This window comes from Rutilus rutilus, assembly GCF_951802725.1.
Source record: "Rutilus rutilus genome assembly, chromosome: 19".
Lineage (NCBI taxonomy): Eukaryota > Metazoa > Chordata > Actinopteri > Cypriniformes > Leuciscidae > Rutilus > Rutilus rutilus.
This window is the reverse complement of record NC_140232.1, coordinates 35,818,377-35,838,376: the sequence shown is the minus strand read 5'-3', so window position 1 is coordinate 35,838,376 and position 20,000 is coordinate 35,818,377. Positions and strand designations below refer to the sequence as shown.

The window sequence follows — 20,000 nt, the reverse complement described above, 5'->3', positions numbered from 1 at the left end:
GTGTGGCGTGTGTGACGTGTGTGACGTGTGTGACGAGTGTGACGTGTGTGGCGAGTGTGACGTGTGTGACGAGTGTGGTGTGTGTGGCGAGTGTGGCGAGTGTGACGTGTGTGGCGTGTGTGACGTGTGTGGCGTGTGTGTGGCGTGTGTGGCGTGTGTGACGAGTGTGACGAGTGTGACGTGTGTGTGGCGTGTGTGGCGTGTGTGACGTGTGTGACGAGTGTGGTGTGTGTGGCGAGTGTGACGTGTGTGGCGTGTGTGACGTGTGTGACGAGTGTGACGTGTGTGACGTGTGTGGCGTGTGTGGCGTGTGTGGCGAGTGTGACGAGTGTGACGTGTGTGGCGAGTGTGACGTGTGTGACGAGTGTGGTGTGTGTGGCGAGTGTGGCGAGTGTGACGTGTGTGGCGAGTGTGACGTGTGTGACGAGTGTGGCGTGTGTGGCGAGTGTGACGAGTGTGACGTGTGTGGCGAGTGTGACGTGTGTGACGAGTGTGGTGTGTGTGGCGAGTGTGGCGAGTGTGACGTGTGTGGCGTGTGTGACGTGTGTGGCGTGTGTGTGGCGTGTGTGGCGTGTGTGACGTGTGTGACGTGTGTGTGGCGTGTGTGGCGTGTGTGACGTGTGTGACGAGTGTGACGTGTGTGGCGAGTGTGACGTGTGTGACGAGTGTGGTGTGTGTGGCGAGTGTGGCGTGTGTGACGTGTGTGGCGTGTGTGTGGCGTGTGTGGCGTGTGTGACGTGTGTGGCGTGTGTGGCGTGTGTGGCGAGTGTGACGAGTGTGACGTGTGTGGCGAGTGTGACGTGTGTGACGAGTGTGGTGTGTGTGGCGAGTGTGGCGAGTGTGACGTGTGTGGCGTGTGTGACGTGTGTGGCGTGTGTGTGACGTGTGTGGCGTGTGTGACGTGTGTGACGTGTGTGTGGCGTGTGTGGCGTGTGTGGCGTGTGTGACGTGTGTGACGAGTGTGACGTGTGTGGCGAGTGTGACGTGTGTGACGAGTGTGGTGTGTGTGGCGAGTGTGGCGAGTGTGACGTGTGTGGCGTGTGTGACGTGTGTGGCGTGTGTGTGGCGTGTGTGGCGTGTGTGACGAGTGTGACGAGTGTGACGTGTGTGTGGCGTGTGTGGCGTGTGTGACGAGTGAGGCGTGTGTGGCGAGTGTGACGAGTGTGGCGTGTGACGTGTGAGGCGTGTGTGACGAGTGTGTGACGAGTGTGACGAGTGTGACGTGTGTGACGAGTGTGTCGAGTGTGTGTGACGTGTGTGACGAGTGTGACGTGTGTGACGAGTGTGTGACGAGTGTTGACGTGTGTGACGAGTGTGTCGAGTGTGGTGTGCGTGGCGTTCGTGACGAGCGTGACGTGCTTGACGTGTGTCGAGTGTGTGACGAGTGTGTGACGAGTGTGTGACGAGTGTGTGACGAGTGTGTGACGAGTGTTGACGTGTGTGACGAGTGTGTCGAGTGTGGCGTGTGACATGCTTGACGAGTGAGGCGAGTGTGACGAGTGTGACGAGTGAGGCGTGTGTGACGAGTGTGACGTGCGTGACGTGCGTGACGTGCGTAACGTGTGTGGTATCCCTCAGACTGAAGACACAGAGCAGCAGATCATCAGAGAAACCTTCCACCTGGTGTCCAAACGAGATGAGAACGTCTGCAACTTCCTGGAGGGCGGACTGTAAGTCTCACACACACACACGTGTCTCCAGGGGTGTGACGTGTGTCACGGCTCATGTGTGTGTGTGTGTGTGTGTGTGTGTGTGTGCAGGTTAATTGGCGGCTCGGAGAACAAGCTGATCTACCGACACTACGCCACCCTGTACTTCGTGTTCTGCGTGGACTCGTCGGAGAGCGAGCTGGGCATTCTGGACCTGATCCAGGTGTTGATGCGACGCTGATGCTGATTGGTCAGTGTGATGATGATGATGATGGTAATGTGATCATGTGACTGGCGTCGATCTCTCTGTGTCCGCAGGTGTTCGTGGAGACGCTGGACAAATGCTTCGAGAACGTGTGTGAGCTCGACCTGATCTTCCACATGGACAAGGTGACGAAACCAGCACTAAAGTCCCGATACACTCACGATCTGTTCCTCACTTACTGTCTGCGAAATCCTGACTCCGCCCACATCCCCGACTCCACCCACACCCAGACTCCGCCCACACCCAGACACCGCGAAATCCCGACTCCGCCCACATCCCCCGACTCCGCCCATATCCCCGACTCCACCCACACCCAGACTCAGCCCACAACCTGACTCCGCCCACATCCCAACTCCACAAATCCCGACTCCGCCCACATTCAGACTCTGCCCACACCCAGACACCGCCCACATCCCCCGACTCCGCTCACATCCTGACTCCACCCACATCCCACGACTCCGCCCACATCCTGACTCCGCCCACATCCCACAACTCCGCCCACATCCCCAACTCCGCTCACATCCTGACTCCGCCCACATCCCGACTCCGCCCACATCCCAACTCCACAAATCCCGACTCCGCTCACATCCCCACGACTCCGCCCACATCCCCCGACTCTGCTCACATCCTGACTCTGCCCACATCCCCCAACTCCGCTCACATCCTGACTCTGCCCACATCCCCCAACTCCGCTCACATCCTGACTCCACCCACATCCCATGACTCCGCCCACATCCCCGACTGAATATGTAAATATGAGCTGCTCAATTTCCTTTATAGCTAAAACACGCAACATTAAGCATCTGATCAGTGATGTGGGTGTTTGCAGCAGCTCTGAGACTCACGTCACGTTTATTCATACAGCACTACTCATACAGTAGATCGCTTTAAAGAGGACATATCATGAAAATATGACTTTTTCCGTGTTTAAGTGCCATAATCTGGTCCCGTTCTTCTACCAACACAGAAAACGTTTAAAAAGTGCAAACCAGTAACTGTGTTTTGATGAGCCTTTCTGACGCTGCACTCGCTACTGGTTATTCTGGGATGAGTGAGATTCACACGTTTTGTCATTGCCGGAGTATCTGAAGCTTGTGTAAAGACTCCGCCCTCTTCTGAATGGAGGCGGAGCTAAAGCTAATTTGCATTTAAATGGACACACACAAAAAGGGTAAAATATGACAAGGTATAATAAATAATCTGGGGGAATTTTGACCTGAAATTTCACAGACACATTCTGGGGACACCAGAGATTTATAATACATCATGTGAAAAGGGGCATAATGTGTCACCTTAAAATCAACTTTACAGAATTAAACATGGAAATAGTGTCAGCATCTCTCTAGATCTGCTGTAAAGCCTAAACAATCTCTGTTACTGTAATCTCCTATTATCACTGTAAAGCTGCTGTGAAACGGTCTGTATTGTGAAAGCGCTGTATAAATGAAGGTGATGTCACTTCCTGCAGGTTCACAACATCCTGGCTGAGATGGTGATGGGGGGGATGGTGCTGGAGACCAACATGAGCGAAATCATCACGCAGGCGGAAGCGCAGACCAAGATGGAGAAATCTGAGGTGAGGCGACACGTGTCAGTCCGTGCGCAGGCATGTGTGTGTGTGTGTGTGTGTGTGTGTGTGTGTGGAACGCATGTCCCAGAATGCCGTTCTGTGATGCCTTGGTCCTGAACGTCTGCTGCTGCTGAACTGAAGACTGTCTGTGGGATTCCTTGCTTTTCCCATCGAGAGGAAACAAACAGAACTGCGTTGCATCATCTCACGAGGCTCCGATCATCTTCATCTCTCACACACACACACACACACACACATCAAACCACGAGAGAAGCAGCGTGTGTGTGTCAGTGAAATCAGGATGTGTATTTGTGCTCGTTTCTAACGCTGCGTTTATCCTGATGTTATCCAGCTCTCGACTCAGAGGGAATGTCACGGACAAACAACATATTTTTCAATTCATGAAACGATTAAGATTTATAAGATATATTGATGAAGATGTTTTGCTGATGACACTTCAACACATCTCAGGCGACTCGACGTCAGTCCGGTCTCTCCTGTCCTCTCATGTCTATAATAAAGGCAAAAATGACAAAAATAAATCATAAACATTAATTTGTGACAATTAACCCCTAAATTCTCTTGACTGGTAATGCAATAATGAAAATCATCTCAAAATTAAAATGCAGAACATGACGGACATCAAACTACATACAAACAATCCAGATGTTCACACTGCTAACAGCTTTAAAGAGGATCTGTTGTGCTTTCCTCGTCTTCATCTGTGTTTAGTGTTTGATCATGAAGAAGCTCCAGCTCTTCTCTATATCAGTGTCAGTGTTCCTGAACTCCTGAAACGCCTCTACTGTATCTCCAGTTTCTTCCGGGAACGAACACGCCACAATATTCCTCATTATAATAATTAATGCGCAGAATAAAGGGGCGGGGCCTGGTTGAGTTAGTTAGTAGTGTGTTAAACTGCCGGTTATGGTAATTAGGGGCGGGACATTTCCCAAACACACTCGACCAATCACAACACACTGTTCCAGCCGACCAATCAGAGCACAGTGTGCTTTACAGAAGGAGGGGCTTCATAGAGACAGGAAGTAAACAGAGCGTTACTGACAGACTGGGAAGAGAGGAGCCGCAACAATGGAGAATATGAGGAGAATAATCAACATTCCAGCAGGAAAACCTGTTCTAGTAGAGCCTGAAACATCAGGGCATAATAAGGTCCTCTTTAATGCTTAGATGTATTGTGATCTGACAGATAAAGACCCACCGCAGACCAGCATGACTCTGATGGAGTGTGTGTGTGTGTGTGTGTGTGTGTGTGTGTGGTGGGTCTCAGCTCTTGTGTGTGTGAAGTGTGTTGATCTGCTGTAACTGTGTCTCTTCACTCTCTCCTGACTGTCTCCAGCTCTTTGCGTTTCTCTCTTTCTGCAGACGTTTATCTTTCAGTGTCCCAGACAGGACAGGTAGACACAGGTAGGGCTGAACGCCACTCTCAATGACACTCACACTGAGGACACACACCCCCTGCGTAACACACACACAACACACACACACAACAAACACTCGGACTGATCAGAGCCGGCTCGGATCCAACAGATGTTCAGATACACACACACTATCAGTCTAACGTTAGGGATCTGTCAGATTATTCATGTTTTTAAAGGAAGTCTCTTCTGCTATTCAAAAATAAAAACTGTAATATTGTTAAATATTATTACAATTTAAAATAACTGTTTTCGATGTGAATATACAGTAAAGTGTAATTTATTCCTGTGATCAAAGCTGATGTTCAGCATCATTACTCCAGTCTTCAGTGTCACATGATCCTTCACACATCACTCTAATATGAGGATTTGATAATCAAGAAACATTTATGATTATTATCAGTGTTGAAAACAGTTTTTACATTATTATTTCAGGATTCTTTGATCATGTGACACTGAAGACTGGAGTAATGATGCTGAACATTCAGCTTTGATCACAGGAATAAATTACACTTTACTGTATATTCACATAGAAAACAGATGATTTACATTATAATAATATTTCACTTTTTTACTGTATTTTTGATCAAATAAACGCAGCCTTGGTGAGCAGAAGAGACTCTTTTAAAAACATTAAAAATCTTCCGATCCCACACGTTTGACCGGGAGTGTGTGTGTGTGAAGATCTCCGGCTCCTCCCAGTACTGGGTCCGGCGGGAGTGTGTGTGTGAAGATCTCCGGCTCCTCCCAGTACTGGGTCCGGCGGGAGTGTGTGTCCTCAGGATCTCAGGCTAGAATAGAGCAGATCTGTGTGAGTGTGTGTGAGTCTCTAGCCGTAGATCGCAGCACAGATAGCGGGTTAGTAAGTTCAATATTCTCATCTGTCCTGTTTCCTGTTCAGTGTGTGTGTGAGCACTGTCCCATGATGCACTGCTCCAGCTGAACAGACACCAGGTAAACACTGACTGATGAAGATCGGGGCTAGATATGAGAATCTGAGACTGTACAAACACACACACACACACACACACACACACACACACACACACACACACACACACACACACACACACACACACACACACACACACACACACACACACACACACACACACACACACACACGCAGTCGGTCAGTCTTTACCTGTGTGTGTACTCGTTAGTTTCATCTTTATCTAGTCTTACTTTGTGTTCATATAATTTGGCATTAAAACAAACCCTGGCGAATAACGACGATGATGATGATGATGATGATGATGATGATGTAAGTCGATGTTCATTAAGGAAGTCCCGCCCACATGACTCGATTGACACTCCTCATTTGCATATGATTCATCATTTGCCGTTTCCGTTTGAGCATTTGATTTATGATTTGATAATTAACTATAGATTTAATTATGACAGGTTTATACTGGGTTAGTAATGAAAATTAAAAAGATTTTTAATTAGATTGTGGATACAGTTCATGCTTCCCCGAATGAGGAGATTAAATTACATTTGAGACTTTGATTTATTAATTGATCTTTTCAAGCATTTGAATTTTCATTTGAATGTTATGAACAAACGTCCACAGCTGATGCAGATCCTCTCTGACGTCACTCCTGTTCTTCTGCACCTGGATCATTATTATTAATCTGACTGTAACTGGATGTTGATCAGTGAAGCTGACCCGGATTAACCCACTAATCCTGCATTAGTGACGCGAGCCTCAGAGTATCACCGTCACACTCAAATCAACCCTAACGACTCTTATTGTTCTGGAACATTACAGTGTTTATCATCAGTGATTAATCGCTGCACATGTTAATAATGTTGCAGCATCTCTTCTCTTCTCTGATGATGTGGGCGGGGCAACCTGTCACTCACATGAGCTCAGCCAATAGCAAACCACAACCATCCAATCAATTCCCCACAGACACAATCAAGCCCCGCCCACATGTGTTCTTGTTCCTGAAGGGTTTTACTCGATATACGACACAATAGAGGAGAAACGACCCCGTAGATCACATGACGTCATTAACGAGAGTAAAGTCGTTGAGTCTCAGTTTCGAAGGGTTTGTGTTTCTCATTCCTCATGTCATGTGTCTTCCGTCATTCCCTTTCCCATCGATCCCTGTGAACGTCCCTCGGCCCCGTGTGTGTAACGCATGCGCAGCTTTGATCATGAGCGTCTGCATCGTGTGTGTCGTGGAGCGTCCGGCGTGTGTGTGTGTGTGTGTGTGTGTGTGTGTGTATAACTATGTGTGTGTGTGTGTGTGTGTCCAGGCCGGGATCGCGGGAGCTCCGGCGCGCGCCGTGTCCGCCGTGAAGAACATGAACCTGCCAGAGATGCCCAAGAACATCAACATTGGGGACATCAGCATCAAAGTGCCAAACCTGCCCTCCTTTAAGTAGAGAAGAGCCTCACGAGCCTGACACTGTTTACTAGAGCCGTGACGTCACTGATGATGATGATGATGGTGATGATGGTGATGATGATGGTGGTGATGATGATGATGATGGTGGTGAAGGCGGCTGTAAATGAAGTATTTATTTGATTCTTCTGTCCTCTGTGTGTCTCGCTGCAGTGTTGGTGTGTGTGTGTGTGTGTGTGTGTGTGTGTGTGTCTGTGTGTGTGTGTGTGTGTGTGTGTGTGTGTGTGTCTGTCTCTGTCTGTCTCTGTGTGTGTGTGTGTGTGTGTGTGTGTGTGTGTGTGTGTGTGTGTGTGTGTGTGTGTGTGTGTGTGTGTGTGTGTGTGTGTGAGAGAGTGTGTGAGAGTGAGTGTGTGTGTGAGTGTGTGTGTGTGTGTGTGTGAGTGAGTGCATTTGTGTGTGAGAGTGAGTATATGTGTGTGTGTGTGTGAGTGTGTGTGAGTGAGTGAGTGAGTGAGTGAGTGTGTGTGTGTGTGTGTGTGTGTCTGTTTCTGTGTGTGTGTGTGTGTGTGTGTGTGTGTGTGTGTGTGTGTGTGTGTGTGTGTGTGTGTGTGTGTGTGTGTGTGTGTGTGTGTGTGTGTGTGTGTGTGTGTGTGTGTGTGTGTGTGTGTGTGTGTGTGTCGCTCAGATCATCACTCCTAACAAACATTCCAGTATGGGAATATCGTAATGATGCTGTATATGCCTATATGATATATCTGCGTATGTAATCAGAGTATATTTATATATGAGTTTCTTCTCTTTCTAATGCAGGAAGTTTTGCTTTGGGTTTGAGTTTTGCATGTGTTTCCTTTTGCAACAAAATAAAGTCTCACATTATTTTTTCTTCTCTAGCTCTGGCTGGTGTTTGATGAAATACTCGAGTTTACTCAGATTTAATACCTTTCATAAACACTATTTCTTTATTGTGGACAGTTATTAATACACTCATGGTAACTCAGTGAAAGATAAAGAATACATTTCTAGATTCTAGTTTTAAACAGACGGTGATGATGCTGGTTTTTATAAACCACATGTGAAATAAGATCAAATAATAAAAGATATTTGCTTGTTAATGTAATTATTCTCTAGTTCACGGAAAGTAAACAAAATACTGTAGTAATTATGGTATGGTTGCCATGGGGACTCATCACCTCTCATCACCCCCCCCCCCCCCCCCCCCACCACCCACCACCCACCACCCACACACACACACACACACAGCACACACACGCACTCAAACACAAATACACACACGGTTATTATATGTAACAATGTAACAAGCCTCAGTGTAACTGTAGCGAGTTGCTGACGCCGGTGGGCGTGTCCACGCGCTGACGTCACCGTCACGTGCCTGAGCGGCAGGAAGTGACTGTTGTTTCTGGACGCGAAAAGAAAGTAAACGAACGGATTTACGATGAGTTCAATAATCCCAGAGACACAGAGGTAAAACTACTCCTTTATCTGTATTCATGCGAAATTTATACATGAATCAATACGATACTGACCGCCACTTTTCACGGAAGCGTAAATCAATGTAAATGTGTCTGACAGATGATTTAACACTGATCAGCTATCATTACAGTATCTATCTATCTATCTATCTATCTATCTATCTATCTATCTATCTATCTGTATCTATCTATCTATCTATCATTGCATCTGTAACGCTTCTTCTCCTCTTCATTTCTTCTTCATCTCATCATCATCATCTTCTTCATCTTCTTCTGATCTGCAGCATTAAAGCGGCTGTGATTCACATCAACTCCATCGACAGCAGCAAGTTTTCTAGACTCCTGTCTCGGATTCTGCAGAAGCTCCACCTGAAGGTGTGTGTGTGTGTGTGTGTGTGTGTGTGTGTGTGTGCAGGAGCGCTCCTTCAGTGAGGAAGAGGAGGAGAAGCTGATGATCGCTGTGTGTGTGTGTGTGTGTGTGTGTGTGTGTGTGTGTGTGTGCAGGAGCGCTCCTTCAGTGAGGAAGAAGAGGAGAAGCTGATGATCGCTGTGTGTGTGTGTGTGTGTGTGTGTGTGCAGGAGCGCTCCTTCAGTGAGGAAGAGGAGGAGAAGCTGATGATCGCTCTGTGTGTGTGTGTGTGTGTGTGTGTGTGCAGGAGCGCTCCTTCAGTGAGGAAGAGGAGGAGAAGCTGATGATCGCTCTGTGTGTGTGTGTGTGTGTGTGTGTGTGCAGGAGCGCTCCTTCAGTGAGGAAGAGGAGGAGAAGCTGATGATCGCTCTGTGTGTGTGTGTGTGTGTGTGTGCAGGAGCGCTCCTTCAGTGAGGAAGAGGAGGAGAAGCTGATGATCGCTGTGTGTGTGTGTGTGTGTGTGTGTGTGTGTGTGTGCAGGAGCGCTCCTTCAGTGAGGAAGAGGAGGAGAAGCTGATGATCGCTGTGTGTGTGTGTGCAGGAGCGCTCCTTCAGTGAGGAAGAGGAGGAGAAGCTGATGATCGCTGTGTGTGTGTGTGTGTGTGTGTGTGTGTGTGCAGGAGCGCTCCTTCAGTGAGGAAGAGAAGCTGATGATCGCTGTGTGTGTGTGTGTGTGTGTGTGTGTGTGTGTGTGCAGGAGCGCTCCTTCAGTGAGGAAGAGGAGGAGAAGCTGATGATCGCTGTGTGTGTGTGTGTGTGTGCAGGAGCGCTCCTTCAGTGAGGAAGAGGAGGAGAAGCTGATGATCGCTGTGTGTGTGTGTGTGTGTGTGTGTGTGTGCAGGAGCGCTCCTTCAGTGAGGAAGAGAAGCTGATGATCGCTGTGTGTGTGTGTGTGTGTGTGTGTGTGTGTGTGCAGGAGCGCTCCTTCAGTGAGGAAGAGGAGGAGAAGCTGATGATCGCTGTGTGTGTGTGTGTGTGTGTGTGTGTGTGTGTGTGTGTGTGTGTGCAGGAGCGCTCCTTCAGTGAGGAAGAGAAGCTGATGATCGCTGTGTGTGTGTGTGTGTGTGTGTGTGCGTGCAGGAGCGCTCCTTCAGTGAGGAAGAGGAGGAGAAGCTGATGATCGCTCTCTCTCTGGAGAAACAGACTCTTCAGCTGCTGCTGGAAAGCGTGTCCTTCATCCTCGAGCAGGTGCTGCACATTCTTACTCTTCTTGCAATATTACAGTCATACAACCTTCCTATCAACAACACAATCTACATCTGTTCTTCCTCCAAAACCATTTCACTTGATATCCGTCATAATAGGGAAGAAAAGGCAAGTTTAAAGGGATAGTACACCCAAAAATGACCATTAGCCCATGATTTACTCTCCCTCATCCTAGGTGTATATGACATTCTTCTGTCAGACGAACACAGTCAGAGTTATATTGAAGATGTCCTGGCTTTTCCAAGCTTTATACTGGTTTTGAACATGAGTTGTGTATCTGTGGTCCAGGCCGTGTATCACAGCGTTAAACCCCTGGCGCTCAGACAGCATCTGGAGAACATCAGTCTGGCGCCGGAGAAAGCAGAAGTCTTCAGTCAGGTCTGGGCTTCAGCTGGGCCAGAAGTGCTGGAGAAGATCCGACACAGGATATTTGCCCCGGAGAAGGTCAGTTCTCCACAGTTCTCCACAGTTCTTCTCAGTTCTTCTCAGTTCTTCTCAGTTCTCCACAGTTCTGCTCAGTTCTCCACAGTTCTGCTCAGTTCCCTTTCAGTCGAGAACGTCAGATGTCGACTGAATGGGATCACGCTAGGGAGCCAGTTGTCTTCGAGCATGCGTGCACGAGCAAATGAAATTTTACGTGCGTGATTTGCATCACACACTCCGCCCCACGGAGCAGGTATAAATACGGAAGTGGATGCACGCACTAGTTGCTTTACGCTGAGGAGCCGTTCGATGGTGTCTGAAGAGTGTTCTGAGTATTTCTACGAGCGAGTGTGTCGGTGTTCTTCTGGAAAGACTCTCCCAGTGCTAGTGGTTTCTACAGTGCGGTGCAGCGGTGGTCTCGAGCTTTGAGCTCTCAACTGCTGTTTTAACAGCAACAAAGTGCTTGTTTGTTTGTGTGTTGACGGTTGGTTGAGGGCGAGAAAGTGAGTGCTTCACTGTCTCAGTTCACTGAGACAAGTGTTGCCGCGGTCATTCCCTGTGTGCTCCGGCACTGGTGACAGGTCCCATTTTCTAAAAGAGCAACACGTGTGTGTGTGCGTCTTTTTCAAGATGCAGTCCACATCCCCAGGCCCCACTCTAGTGTTGCTTCTGGGTTACCTTCCCGGAAGAAACCTCGAGTGCCGTCTGGATTTGGTGACCTGAGGATTACGGTGAGGGGTAATCCGCCCAGCAAAGCCCCGTGGATCCCTCCCTCCTCTCTCACGTCACAGCCGGTGGAGGCCTCCGATGAGCGCGCTGGTCCCTCTGTAGTGGACCGACCAGCTGTCTCTTTTGGTGCCCCTCCAGAGGACAGGATGTCTGTCGCAGCATCGGAAGGGGAGCTGGGCTCTGGAGATGACGACCCGGCTGCGCTGCCTCCCTCTGGGAGACCAGCGTTGCCCGAGCCGGATCCAGAGATGTCAGCTATGCTGAAAAAGGCCGCCGAGGCGGTAGGGCTCGTGTGGAATGAACCACCGTGGCCTGAGCCGTCTCGGTTGGATGATTGTGAACCTGAAGTGCATGAGGAGTTGACGAAGGCATGGATGGCACCTTTCTCTGCCAGAAACCACCTGAGTAGCTCCTCCCCCCTCACTACCCTTGATGGAGGAGTGACTAAGGGATATGAGGTGATCCCTCCGGTGGAGCGGTCAGTCGCAATGCAGCTGTGTCAGGCGACCGCTGCCTCTTGGAGGGGGAATCCTCGTCTCCCCTCTAAGGCCTGTAAGTTCCTGTCCGCTCTGATGGGCAAGGCTTACAAAGCCTGTGGGCAAGCTCCTGCTTCTCTGCATGCCATGGCGCTCCTGCAGGTCCATCAGGCCCAGGCGCTCATGAACATGTACGAGGGTAGTCCAGACCGTGAGCTCATGGGTGAGCTCCGCACTGCTACCGATCTTGCCCTCCGGGGTACGAAGGTTGCAGCTAGCGCGATCGGTCTGGCGATGTCCACCCTTGTGGTCCAGGAACGCCATCTCTGGCTCAACCTGTCGGACATGAGAGAGGCGGACAAGGTTCGGTTCCTGGACGCTCCCATTTCGCAGGTTGGGTTATTCGGCGACGCCGGTAGAGAGCTTTGCACACCAGTTCTCTGCCGCCCAGAAGCAGACGGAGGCCATCCGGCACATCCTGCCCCGACGGCCTGCTGCTGCCTCCACCCGATCGTCGGCGGTAGATCCTCCGCCTGCTCGTCGCCGAGGGCATCCGCCTGCAGCTGCCTCCGCTCCCGCTGGACCACCGCAGCAGCCTCCACCCAGGTCTCAGCGTGGAGCCGGCCGCAGAAGGGGCGCCCTGTCCGCCTCAGGCGCTGCCAAGCCAGGTGGCAAGCGACAGCGGAAACGCTGACCTGAGCGGACCACCCAGGGATGGAGGGTTGCTCTGGGAGATGGTCACCGATCCACTCCCTTCATCCAGTGGAGTGCCGGGTGAAGCTTTTTTGTTTTATGTGTGTGTCTGTTCCGCCGCTGGCTCCCAAAAAAGCGGAGCCAGCGGTACCCACATATTCAAAGAAAGAGCAATTCTCTATTCCCGGGCCCCAAGAGGGTTAGTCTGTCGATGTGTGACCCTGTAAGGCCTTACACCCCTCAGCCCCCTCTTCTTCGCAGCAGGCAGCTGGGTGCGTTTGAGGACCCGGTCATCCGCCTTCTCACGCTTCCCCTGCCACCCAGTGGAGTCAGGTAAGTGTTGCACAGCACACTCAGATCCCGCTTCGGGCACGTCGGGTACGTCTGTGGTTCCTGGCCCCTGGTCCGGTTTTGTCGAAGTCTAAAACGCTTCCAACCGATGCCCAGCCTGGCCTCATTCGGTACCTTCAGACCCAGCTTGCGATTCATTTCGCTCGGCTTCCACCGGGCTCAGTGATACTCATCACTGCTTCTTTCAATTAAGGAAAATATCTGAACTTAGAAATATGGTCTCACGGAATGATTTGGAGCTTATCATTCATGCTTTTGTGTCTTCGCGTTTAGACTTTTGTAATAGTTTATTTTCATGTCTGAACAAGAAGGAGCTCTCTCGACTGCAATTAGTGCAAAACTCTGCAGCCAGAATTCTGACCCGTACTAATAGGAGGACTCACATATCCCCTATTCTAAAAGAACTTCATTGGCTGCCAGTGTCCTATAGGATCAAGTTTAAAATTCTGGTTCTAGTTTTCAGAGCCTTGCATGGTCAGGCTCCTTCTTATATCAGTGATCTGATCCAGCCCTACACCCCTGTGCGGGCTCTGAGGTCTGTGGATCAGAATCTGCTGAAGGTTCCACACACTCGTTTTTGTACTAGAGGTGACCGTTCCTTTCAGGCTGTTGCTTCTAGGCTTTGGAATGATCTTCCGGCCTGTTTGCGCTCTATTGACTCTGTTGATACCTTCAAGTGCAAACTTAAGACTCATCTATTTGTTTAGGCTTCTAATTAGCTACTTTTGGGTTGATTTGATCTTGTATTGTCTTGCACTATGGTGCTTAAATCAGGAAGAGAACAAGTTCAGTGATCTTCATCACACCAGGTGTTGAGCAGAAATGCTCCTGAAGCTCAGTGAATTCCATCACACTCACGTGTTGAGCAGAGATGCTCCTGATGCTTAGTGATCCCCTTTCACATCTGGTGTTGAGCATTGCACCTGTCTTGTGCAATGGAGCAGGTCTTGTTAGTTGCCCCTTATTGGTGTGCCTGGAATTCGGCCGGCTAACTCTCACAAGTTGAGACCCCGGTCTGAATGTGTGCCCATGGTTCCTACCTCTCCTACCGGACCAGGTGGTGAGCCTGCAAGCGCTGCCCTGGAGGAGGCAGACCCAGCCCTGGCTTTTCTCTGTCCGTCCACCTCACTGCGGATATATGTGATCAGAATGCAAAGCCTAGACCTTAGACCAGCTCTATCTGTTATGGAAACCAGCAGAAGGGAAGGCTGTTTCCAAGCAGAGGTTGGCCCACTTCAGAGTGGTTGCCTTCGTCTTGGTGAGAAATTCCAAGATGCACGTGCCACCTGGGCGGTGAGCTCCTCCTAAGTGAGAGTACTGCTCCCTCCTAGGCCTTGGCAACAGTTCGAAGTGTCGGCTTGCTGCGCCATTCCCCTCCTATGGACTGGATACGTGCGCAATTTTGCTCCAGTAGAGTTCCCCTTAACCAAACCCTGCTGGGTTCCTCCATACCCTGCGGCATCGGACGTGGCGGAGCGTCCGAAGCCAGGCCTACCACTCGTATGCACTAGTGGAACTTGTGTTAGGCTGGATCCATATGTTGTGATCCCTACGGCGATCCCATATGTGTATTATTCCACGGTACAGCTCCCTGCGGTGAGCCCGTGTCTTCCCTCACTCTGCCGTCACTGTTGGTTGATCCTCCCCCCTGTTTAGGCTGGAGTCATTCCAGTGACATTTCCATATGTTGTACTGCCTGGTCAGCCACCCAGTCCATATGTGTATCTCCCACATGTTACCTCCCTTCGGCCAGGATGTGGTTTCCGCAGCGTACTTTTCCTTCCTTGACAAGGTACTCTTTCCCAGTGGTCCTGTAGGAACAGCAGTTGACTTCCCTGGCCTAAGCCTCGCCTTCTCCACCTCAGAATTGCGGGGGGAATTGAGGCTTTTACCCAGGCACTGGAAGGTGGCAGCTCTAGTGGCGGTTTCCAGGGCCAAACTACGTCTGATGTTCTCGACTGAAAGGGAACGTCCTGGTTGCGTATGCCTCCTGAAGGAGGGAACGGAGGACGTAGTCCCTTTGCCACTATAGTTGGACCACCGCTGACCGAGTTCTCACGGTTCCTCAGCATAAAGCAACTAGTGCGTGCATCCACTTCCATATGTGCATCATATGTATGTGCTTCCGTATGTACGCTCCGCGGGGTGGAGTGTGTGATGCAAATCACGCACGCAAAATTTCATTTGCTCATGCTCGCATGCTCAAAGACAATTGGCTCCCTAGCGTGATCCCATTCAGTCGACGTCGACTACGTCCTCCGTTCCCTCCTTCAGGGAACGGTGGGTTGCATACGCAACCAGGACGTTCTGCTCAGTTCTCCACAGTTCTGCTCAGTTCTGTCTGATGAATCTGTCCTGAACCTGAAAACCAGAAGCTGAGAAGATTTAGTTTGAGAAGACGAGACCCTTTGTTCATGCTGATCCTGATACAGCTCTTGAAAATTAAATGAAGTCTAGTCATATTTATTTTGATAAAGTACAGACTGTTTAAGAGCAGCTTCACAGTAATAAACAGTGTTAATGATGCAAATTTCACAAGTTATGAGAGAAATTCAATTTCAGCTGTAAAGCAGCTCTAAAAACACAATCATTATTCATTATCATCCACAATCATTATTCAGCTCAAGTCTTTCTCGTCTGATAATGTCAGTCCAGTCAGATCAATAATAATACTGGATATTAAGAGTCTTTTTAATGTATAAAGTAGTGATGGAACTCTAACATCAGTGCAGGTCATCAGAACAGAACGGGTGTTTGTTGTATGTTGGTTTCAGGACGAGTTATTATGGATTTCATATTTACAGTCAAACCAAAATTTATTCAGACATCTTCAACATGTCTCACATTATCAGTTTATTCGCTATAGTTTAGAAAATGGTGATAAAATATGAGCAGAACTCATCTGATATTTGACTGGTTTTGTCCGTCCTTCTGTTAGACTGTCTCACACATGAATTATGTTGAATATCTGTCAGCTGTTAAATTTAACTACACAATTAGATAATACCAGTTTAGCTCAACCAATCACCAAGCAATGCTTCATTGTGTTCAGTCTGTGTGTAAAAAGAGCATTAGCAATTAAAGAAGAAACACTTCAGCAAAACATGATCAGCTCAAAGTGTCCCAATCATTTTTGGTCCAAATTGTTACTGGTAGTCGCTGTATGAAGAATATTTGGATGTCATAGTTTACTGTATTTTGCTCTCCTCACTTACATAGATGCACTATAGTGTCCTGATCACACTAGTGAAACAATATCAAAATCTGGTGTCTGAATAGTTTTTGGTTAGACTGTATGTGTTATTAATGTGTGATGGCTGCTGAATATGAAGATCTTTCACTGTACCACCTGTGTTCCCGGTGTGTGTTCCCGGTGTGTGTTCCCCGTGTGTGTTCAGCTGGATCAGGTGTCGTGGCAGCTCAGTCTTCTCATGGCCCGGTCGGATCAGAGCCGGCTGAAGGAACCGCACGCCGTGATCAATCTGGGGCTCCGATCGGAAGACGAGGTAAAAACTCGTGTGTGAGTGAGTGTGTGTGAGTGAGTGTGTGTGAGTGAGTGTGTGTGTGTGTCTGTCTGATGATCTCAGTGTGTCTCTCTCTGAGCTGCAGTTCATGTGTGTGTCAGATGGTGGCGCTGTGGCTGCGCGTGTGTTTCTCAGAGTCAGAGAAGCGTTTCAGAAGTGTGTTTTCCTCTCGTGAGGAACTGAACTGATTCTCCGCCAGGAACAGATGAAGACACTCATCAAGCATCTGTTCGACTGCTGACATCATTTCCTGTCAGTGTGTTTCTGTGCTGGTCATGACCTCTGACCCCTGAAGCCCTTCAGTTCAGCACTGACAGAAATTAACTGGTGACATTTGATAATTAAATAGATTTCCAGGGGTGTTTTATCTAAATGAGGGCAATTAATTATATTCTTATTAGATGTGTGCATCATCTTTTATGTCAAATTCATACATTTAATCAGTAAATATCATTTAGAACGTTATAGGCTGTTAACAATCAGATGAAAACATGAAATATGAAGCTAAAGCGCCAGCAGGGGGCAGCAAGTCTTAATGAGTGAATCACAGAGTTCAAACAGCTGATTCAAGTGAGTCATTGATTCGTTCGCACACTGATTCAGTCAGTAAGGAATCACTCAGAGATTCAGCGGTTCTGTTGCACGTTTGATTAAAACAGACAATTTAGTGTCTAAAAACTCACATTAACTTGTTTATTGAACTGTTGTATAAAATAACATCACATTTGCAGTCATGCTGATATTCTGTACAACATCATGCTTGCTCGTGTGATATTTCTCATTTAAATCATATAGAAATATAAGATTTTGCCCCATATATTGAGTTCAGGGTCGCTGTAACTCCTGCAGTTTCAGGACGTGTTGCTGCACAGACTCTGTCCACCGGTTCTGATATTAGGGTTTGGGTTTAGGCTCCTGAGGCCCCCGGGGGCCCGTCAGTGTTTACATGATGTTCAGCTTGAGGCCCTCGGGAGGAACATCAGCATTCCTGGGGGATCAAGAGCCTTTTGTTCATGGCATGTTGTGTGTGAGTGTGTGTGAGTGTGTGAGTGTGTCTGTGTGTGTGTGTGTGTGTGTGTGTGTGTGTGTGTGTGAGTGTTGGATCAGCTGGTCCTGAAGCCCTCCTCGTCTCGTGACTCAGATGAAGAATCGGTGTGTTTCCTAACGTGTGTGTGTGTGTGTGTGTGTGTGTGTGTGTGTGTGTGAGAGTGTGTGTGAGTGTGTGTGTGTGTGTGTGTGTGTGTGTGTGTGTGTGTGTGTGTGAGTGTGTGTGTGTAGGTGAGTGTGTGTGTGTTGAGTGTCGGATCTTCAGCTGGTCCTGAAGCCCTCCGCGTCTCGTGACCCAGATGAGGAATCGGTGTGTTTCCTAACGTGTGTGTGTGAGTGTGTGTGTGTGTGTGTGTGTGTGTGTGTGTGAGAGTGTGTGTGTGTGTGTGTGAGAGTGTGTGTGTGTGTGTAGGTGAGTGTGTGTGTAGGTGAGTGTGTGTGTGTGTGTGTGTGTGTGTGTGTGTGTGTGTGTGTGTGTGTGTGTGAGAGTGTGTGTGAGAGTGTGTGTGAGTGAGTGTGTGAGTGTGTGTGTGTAGGTGAGTGTGTGTGTGTGTTGAGTGTCGGATCTTCAGCTGGTCCTGAAGCCCTCCGCGTCTCGTGACCCAGATGAGGAATCGGTGTGTATCTGAGCTTCTCTCATCAGCGCCGCCCGCTGAGCTCATCCATTATTAAAGCTGGAGCTGTTTACCTGTTTATGCAGAGAAACGTGGTTTATATAATCCAGGACATCAGGGACGTTCAGCCGCTCTATTCTGAGCTTCATAAACCATAACCATGAACACCTCCAGTCCTGAGATCCTCCTCGCTCCGGCTTCCTCTGTTGGGTGTGATGCTGTGATCTGGGTTTGTGTCAGATACATCTTTTATTGAACCTTTAGACAGAAAGGGTTGCATGTGTGTTTGTTTTCTATCATATTTGATACACAGGTTTTATGACTCAATATATGAGAATATGAAGAGACTCAGACTGAGCAAACACTGCAGATGCTGATATCTATACTCTGATATTTGTAATGTAAATCAGTGAGAGCTTTATAACAGTAAAGCAGATACTTGCATAAGTTGCGTATAAATATCAATATCTGCCAATAATATGTCTGATATTCAAATGCCTAGTTTTATGATCTGTAGTTTTAAAACATATAATGCAATGCAATACAATGATGATTGAGAGATGAACAAATAAACTTCCTCAAAAGCTGATGATCATATTTCATACTGATGATTTTTCTGATAATGATGTCTGGATAATGGTCTCTAGATTTACATTTTATGAAGATTTGATTTAAATTTACAAGCTCAGTAATGCTCAGTCTGAGTCTCTGAATAAAACGGACTATATGAGCCATAAAACCCTGGTGTGTATAAATATGATACAAAACATAAATACACATGCACACTTTTTATATATATTTTGTCTAAAGGTTCAAATAACTTCCATTTCAAAAAGTTAGAATAATCTGACAAACACGAATCAGAGCATTACGTCAATCAAGGAAAGCTAAAAATAAAACTATACGCTTGAGAAAGCGTCTCGTCCTCTTCTCAGACTTCAGCTGGAGTGTGTGTGTGTGTGTGTGTGTGAGAGAGTGTGTGTGTTTCAGACGCGTCTCGTCCTCTTCTCAGACTTCAGCTGGAGTGTGTGTGTGTGTGTGTGTGTCAGACGCGTCTCCTGAATCATTCAGACCTGCTCAGACTCGTGTACGGAGTGTGTTTGCCCAGTTCGGCGTGATCGGACCGCAGCTTTACTGTAAGACTCACACAGTCTCGACTCGAGTTCTGCTATCCTGTGAGTCGATAAACATTTTAATCTAGAAGAGAAGGTTCAGTGTGGATCCTTAAATGTTCCGTCAGGAGCTTCACAACTAGAACCTGTCAGGCGTTCCATCATGGGAACATTTCATGGATTTAGTTAGCTCATTAATTCATTTTGTTTTAATTCATTTTTAATTCTAATTCTATTTTATGAATTAAACAGCTCATAAACTTGAAATACCCTTCACACAATAAAGTATTATTCGTTCTCATATCGAATCTTTCTGGCATGTAGAACTGAAGCTTTACTCTAAGAGTGTGCTTTACTAGGAAGTGTGTGAGATCCTAATGCAGTACACACACACTCAGAGTGTTGAACAACATGTCAATAACAGAAACACCACATGTGGATCTGGCGAACACAGATCAGTCCAGGCAGAAAACAACGATCAGTTCTGCAACTGAAGTCAGTATTACCGTGAGTTGTGTTTGGGTGGTGTTTGGGTTGTGTTTGGGTTGTGTTTGAGTGGTGTTTGGGTTGTGTTTGGGTTGTGTTTGAGTGGTGTTTGGGTTGTGTTTGGGTTGTGTTTGAGTGGTGTTTGGGTTGTGTTTGGGTTGTG

The 20,000-nt window shown here is 48.1% G+C and overlaps 2 protein-coding genes across 2 annotated transcripts in view; both read left to right on the top strand.

Moving 5' to 3' along the window:
- The window catches only part of ap3s1 (adaptor related protein complex 3 subunit sigma 1), an 11,439-nt gene extending 3,272 nt beyond the window's left edge, over nt 1–8,167 (top strand). Inside the window, exons 2-6 of the mRNA XM_084389058.1 lie at nt 1,579–1,670; nt 1,761–1,872; nt 1,968–2,039; nt 3,383–3,490; nt 7,189–8,167. Of these exons, the coding sequence (XP_084245184.1) occupies nt 1,579–1,670; nt 1,761–1,872; nt 1,968–2,039; nt 3,383–3,490; nt 7,189–7,317 (513 nt within the window). The 3' untranslated portion in view covers nt 7,318–8,167. The remainder of the gene's footprint in view (nt 1–1,578; nt 1,671–1,760; nt 1,873–1,967; nt 2,040–3,382; nt 3,491–7,188) is intronic.
- Nucleotides 8,168–8,454: 287 nt separating this feature from the next.
- The window catches only part of commd10 (COMM domain containing 10), an 18,157-nt gene continuing 6,611 nt past the window's right edge, over nt 8,455–20,000 (top strand). Inside the window, exons 1-5 of the mRNA XM_084389057.1 lie at nt 8,455–8,759; nt 9,052–9,142; nt 10,257–10,364; nt 10,671–10,826; nt 16,453–16,560. Coding sequence (XP_084245183.1) covers nt 8,731–8,759; nt 9,052–9,142; nt 10,257–10,364; nt 10,671–10,826; nt 16,453–16,560 — 492 coding nt within the window. The 5' untranslated portion in view covers nt 8,455–8,730. The remainder of the gene's footprint in view (nt 8,760–9,051; nt 9,143–10,256; nt 10,365–10,670; nt 10,827–16,452; nt 16,561–20,000) is intronic.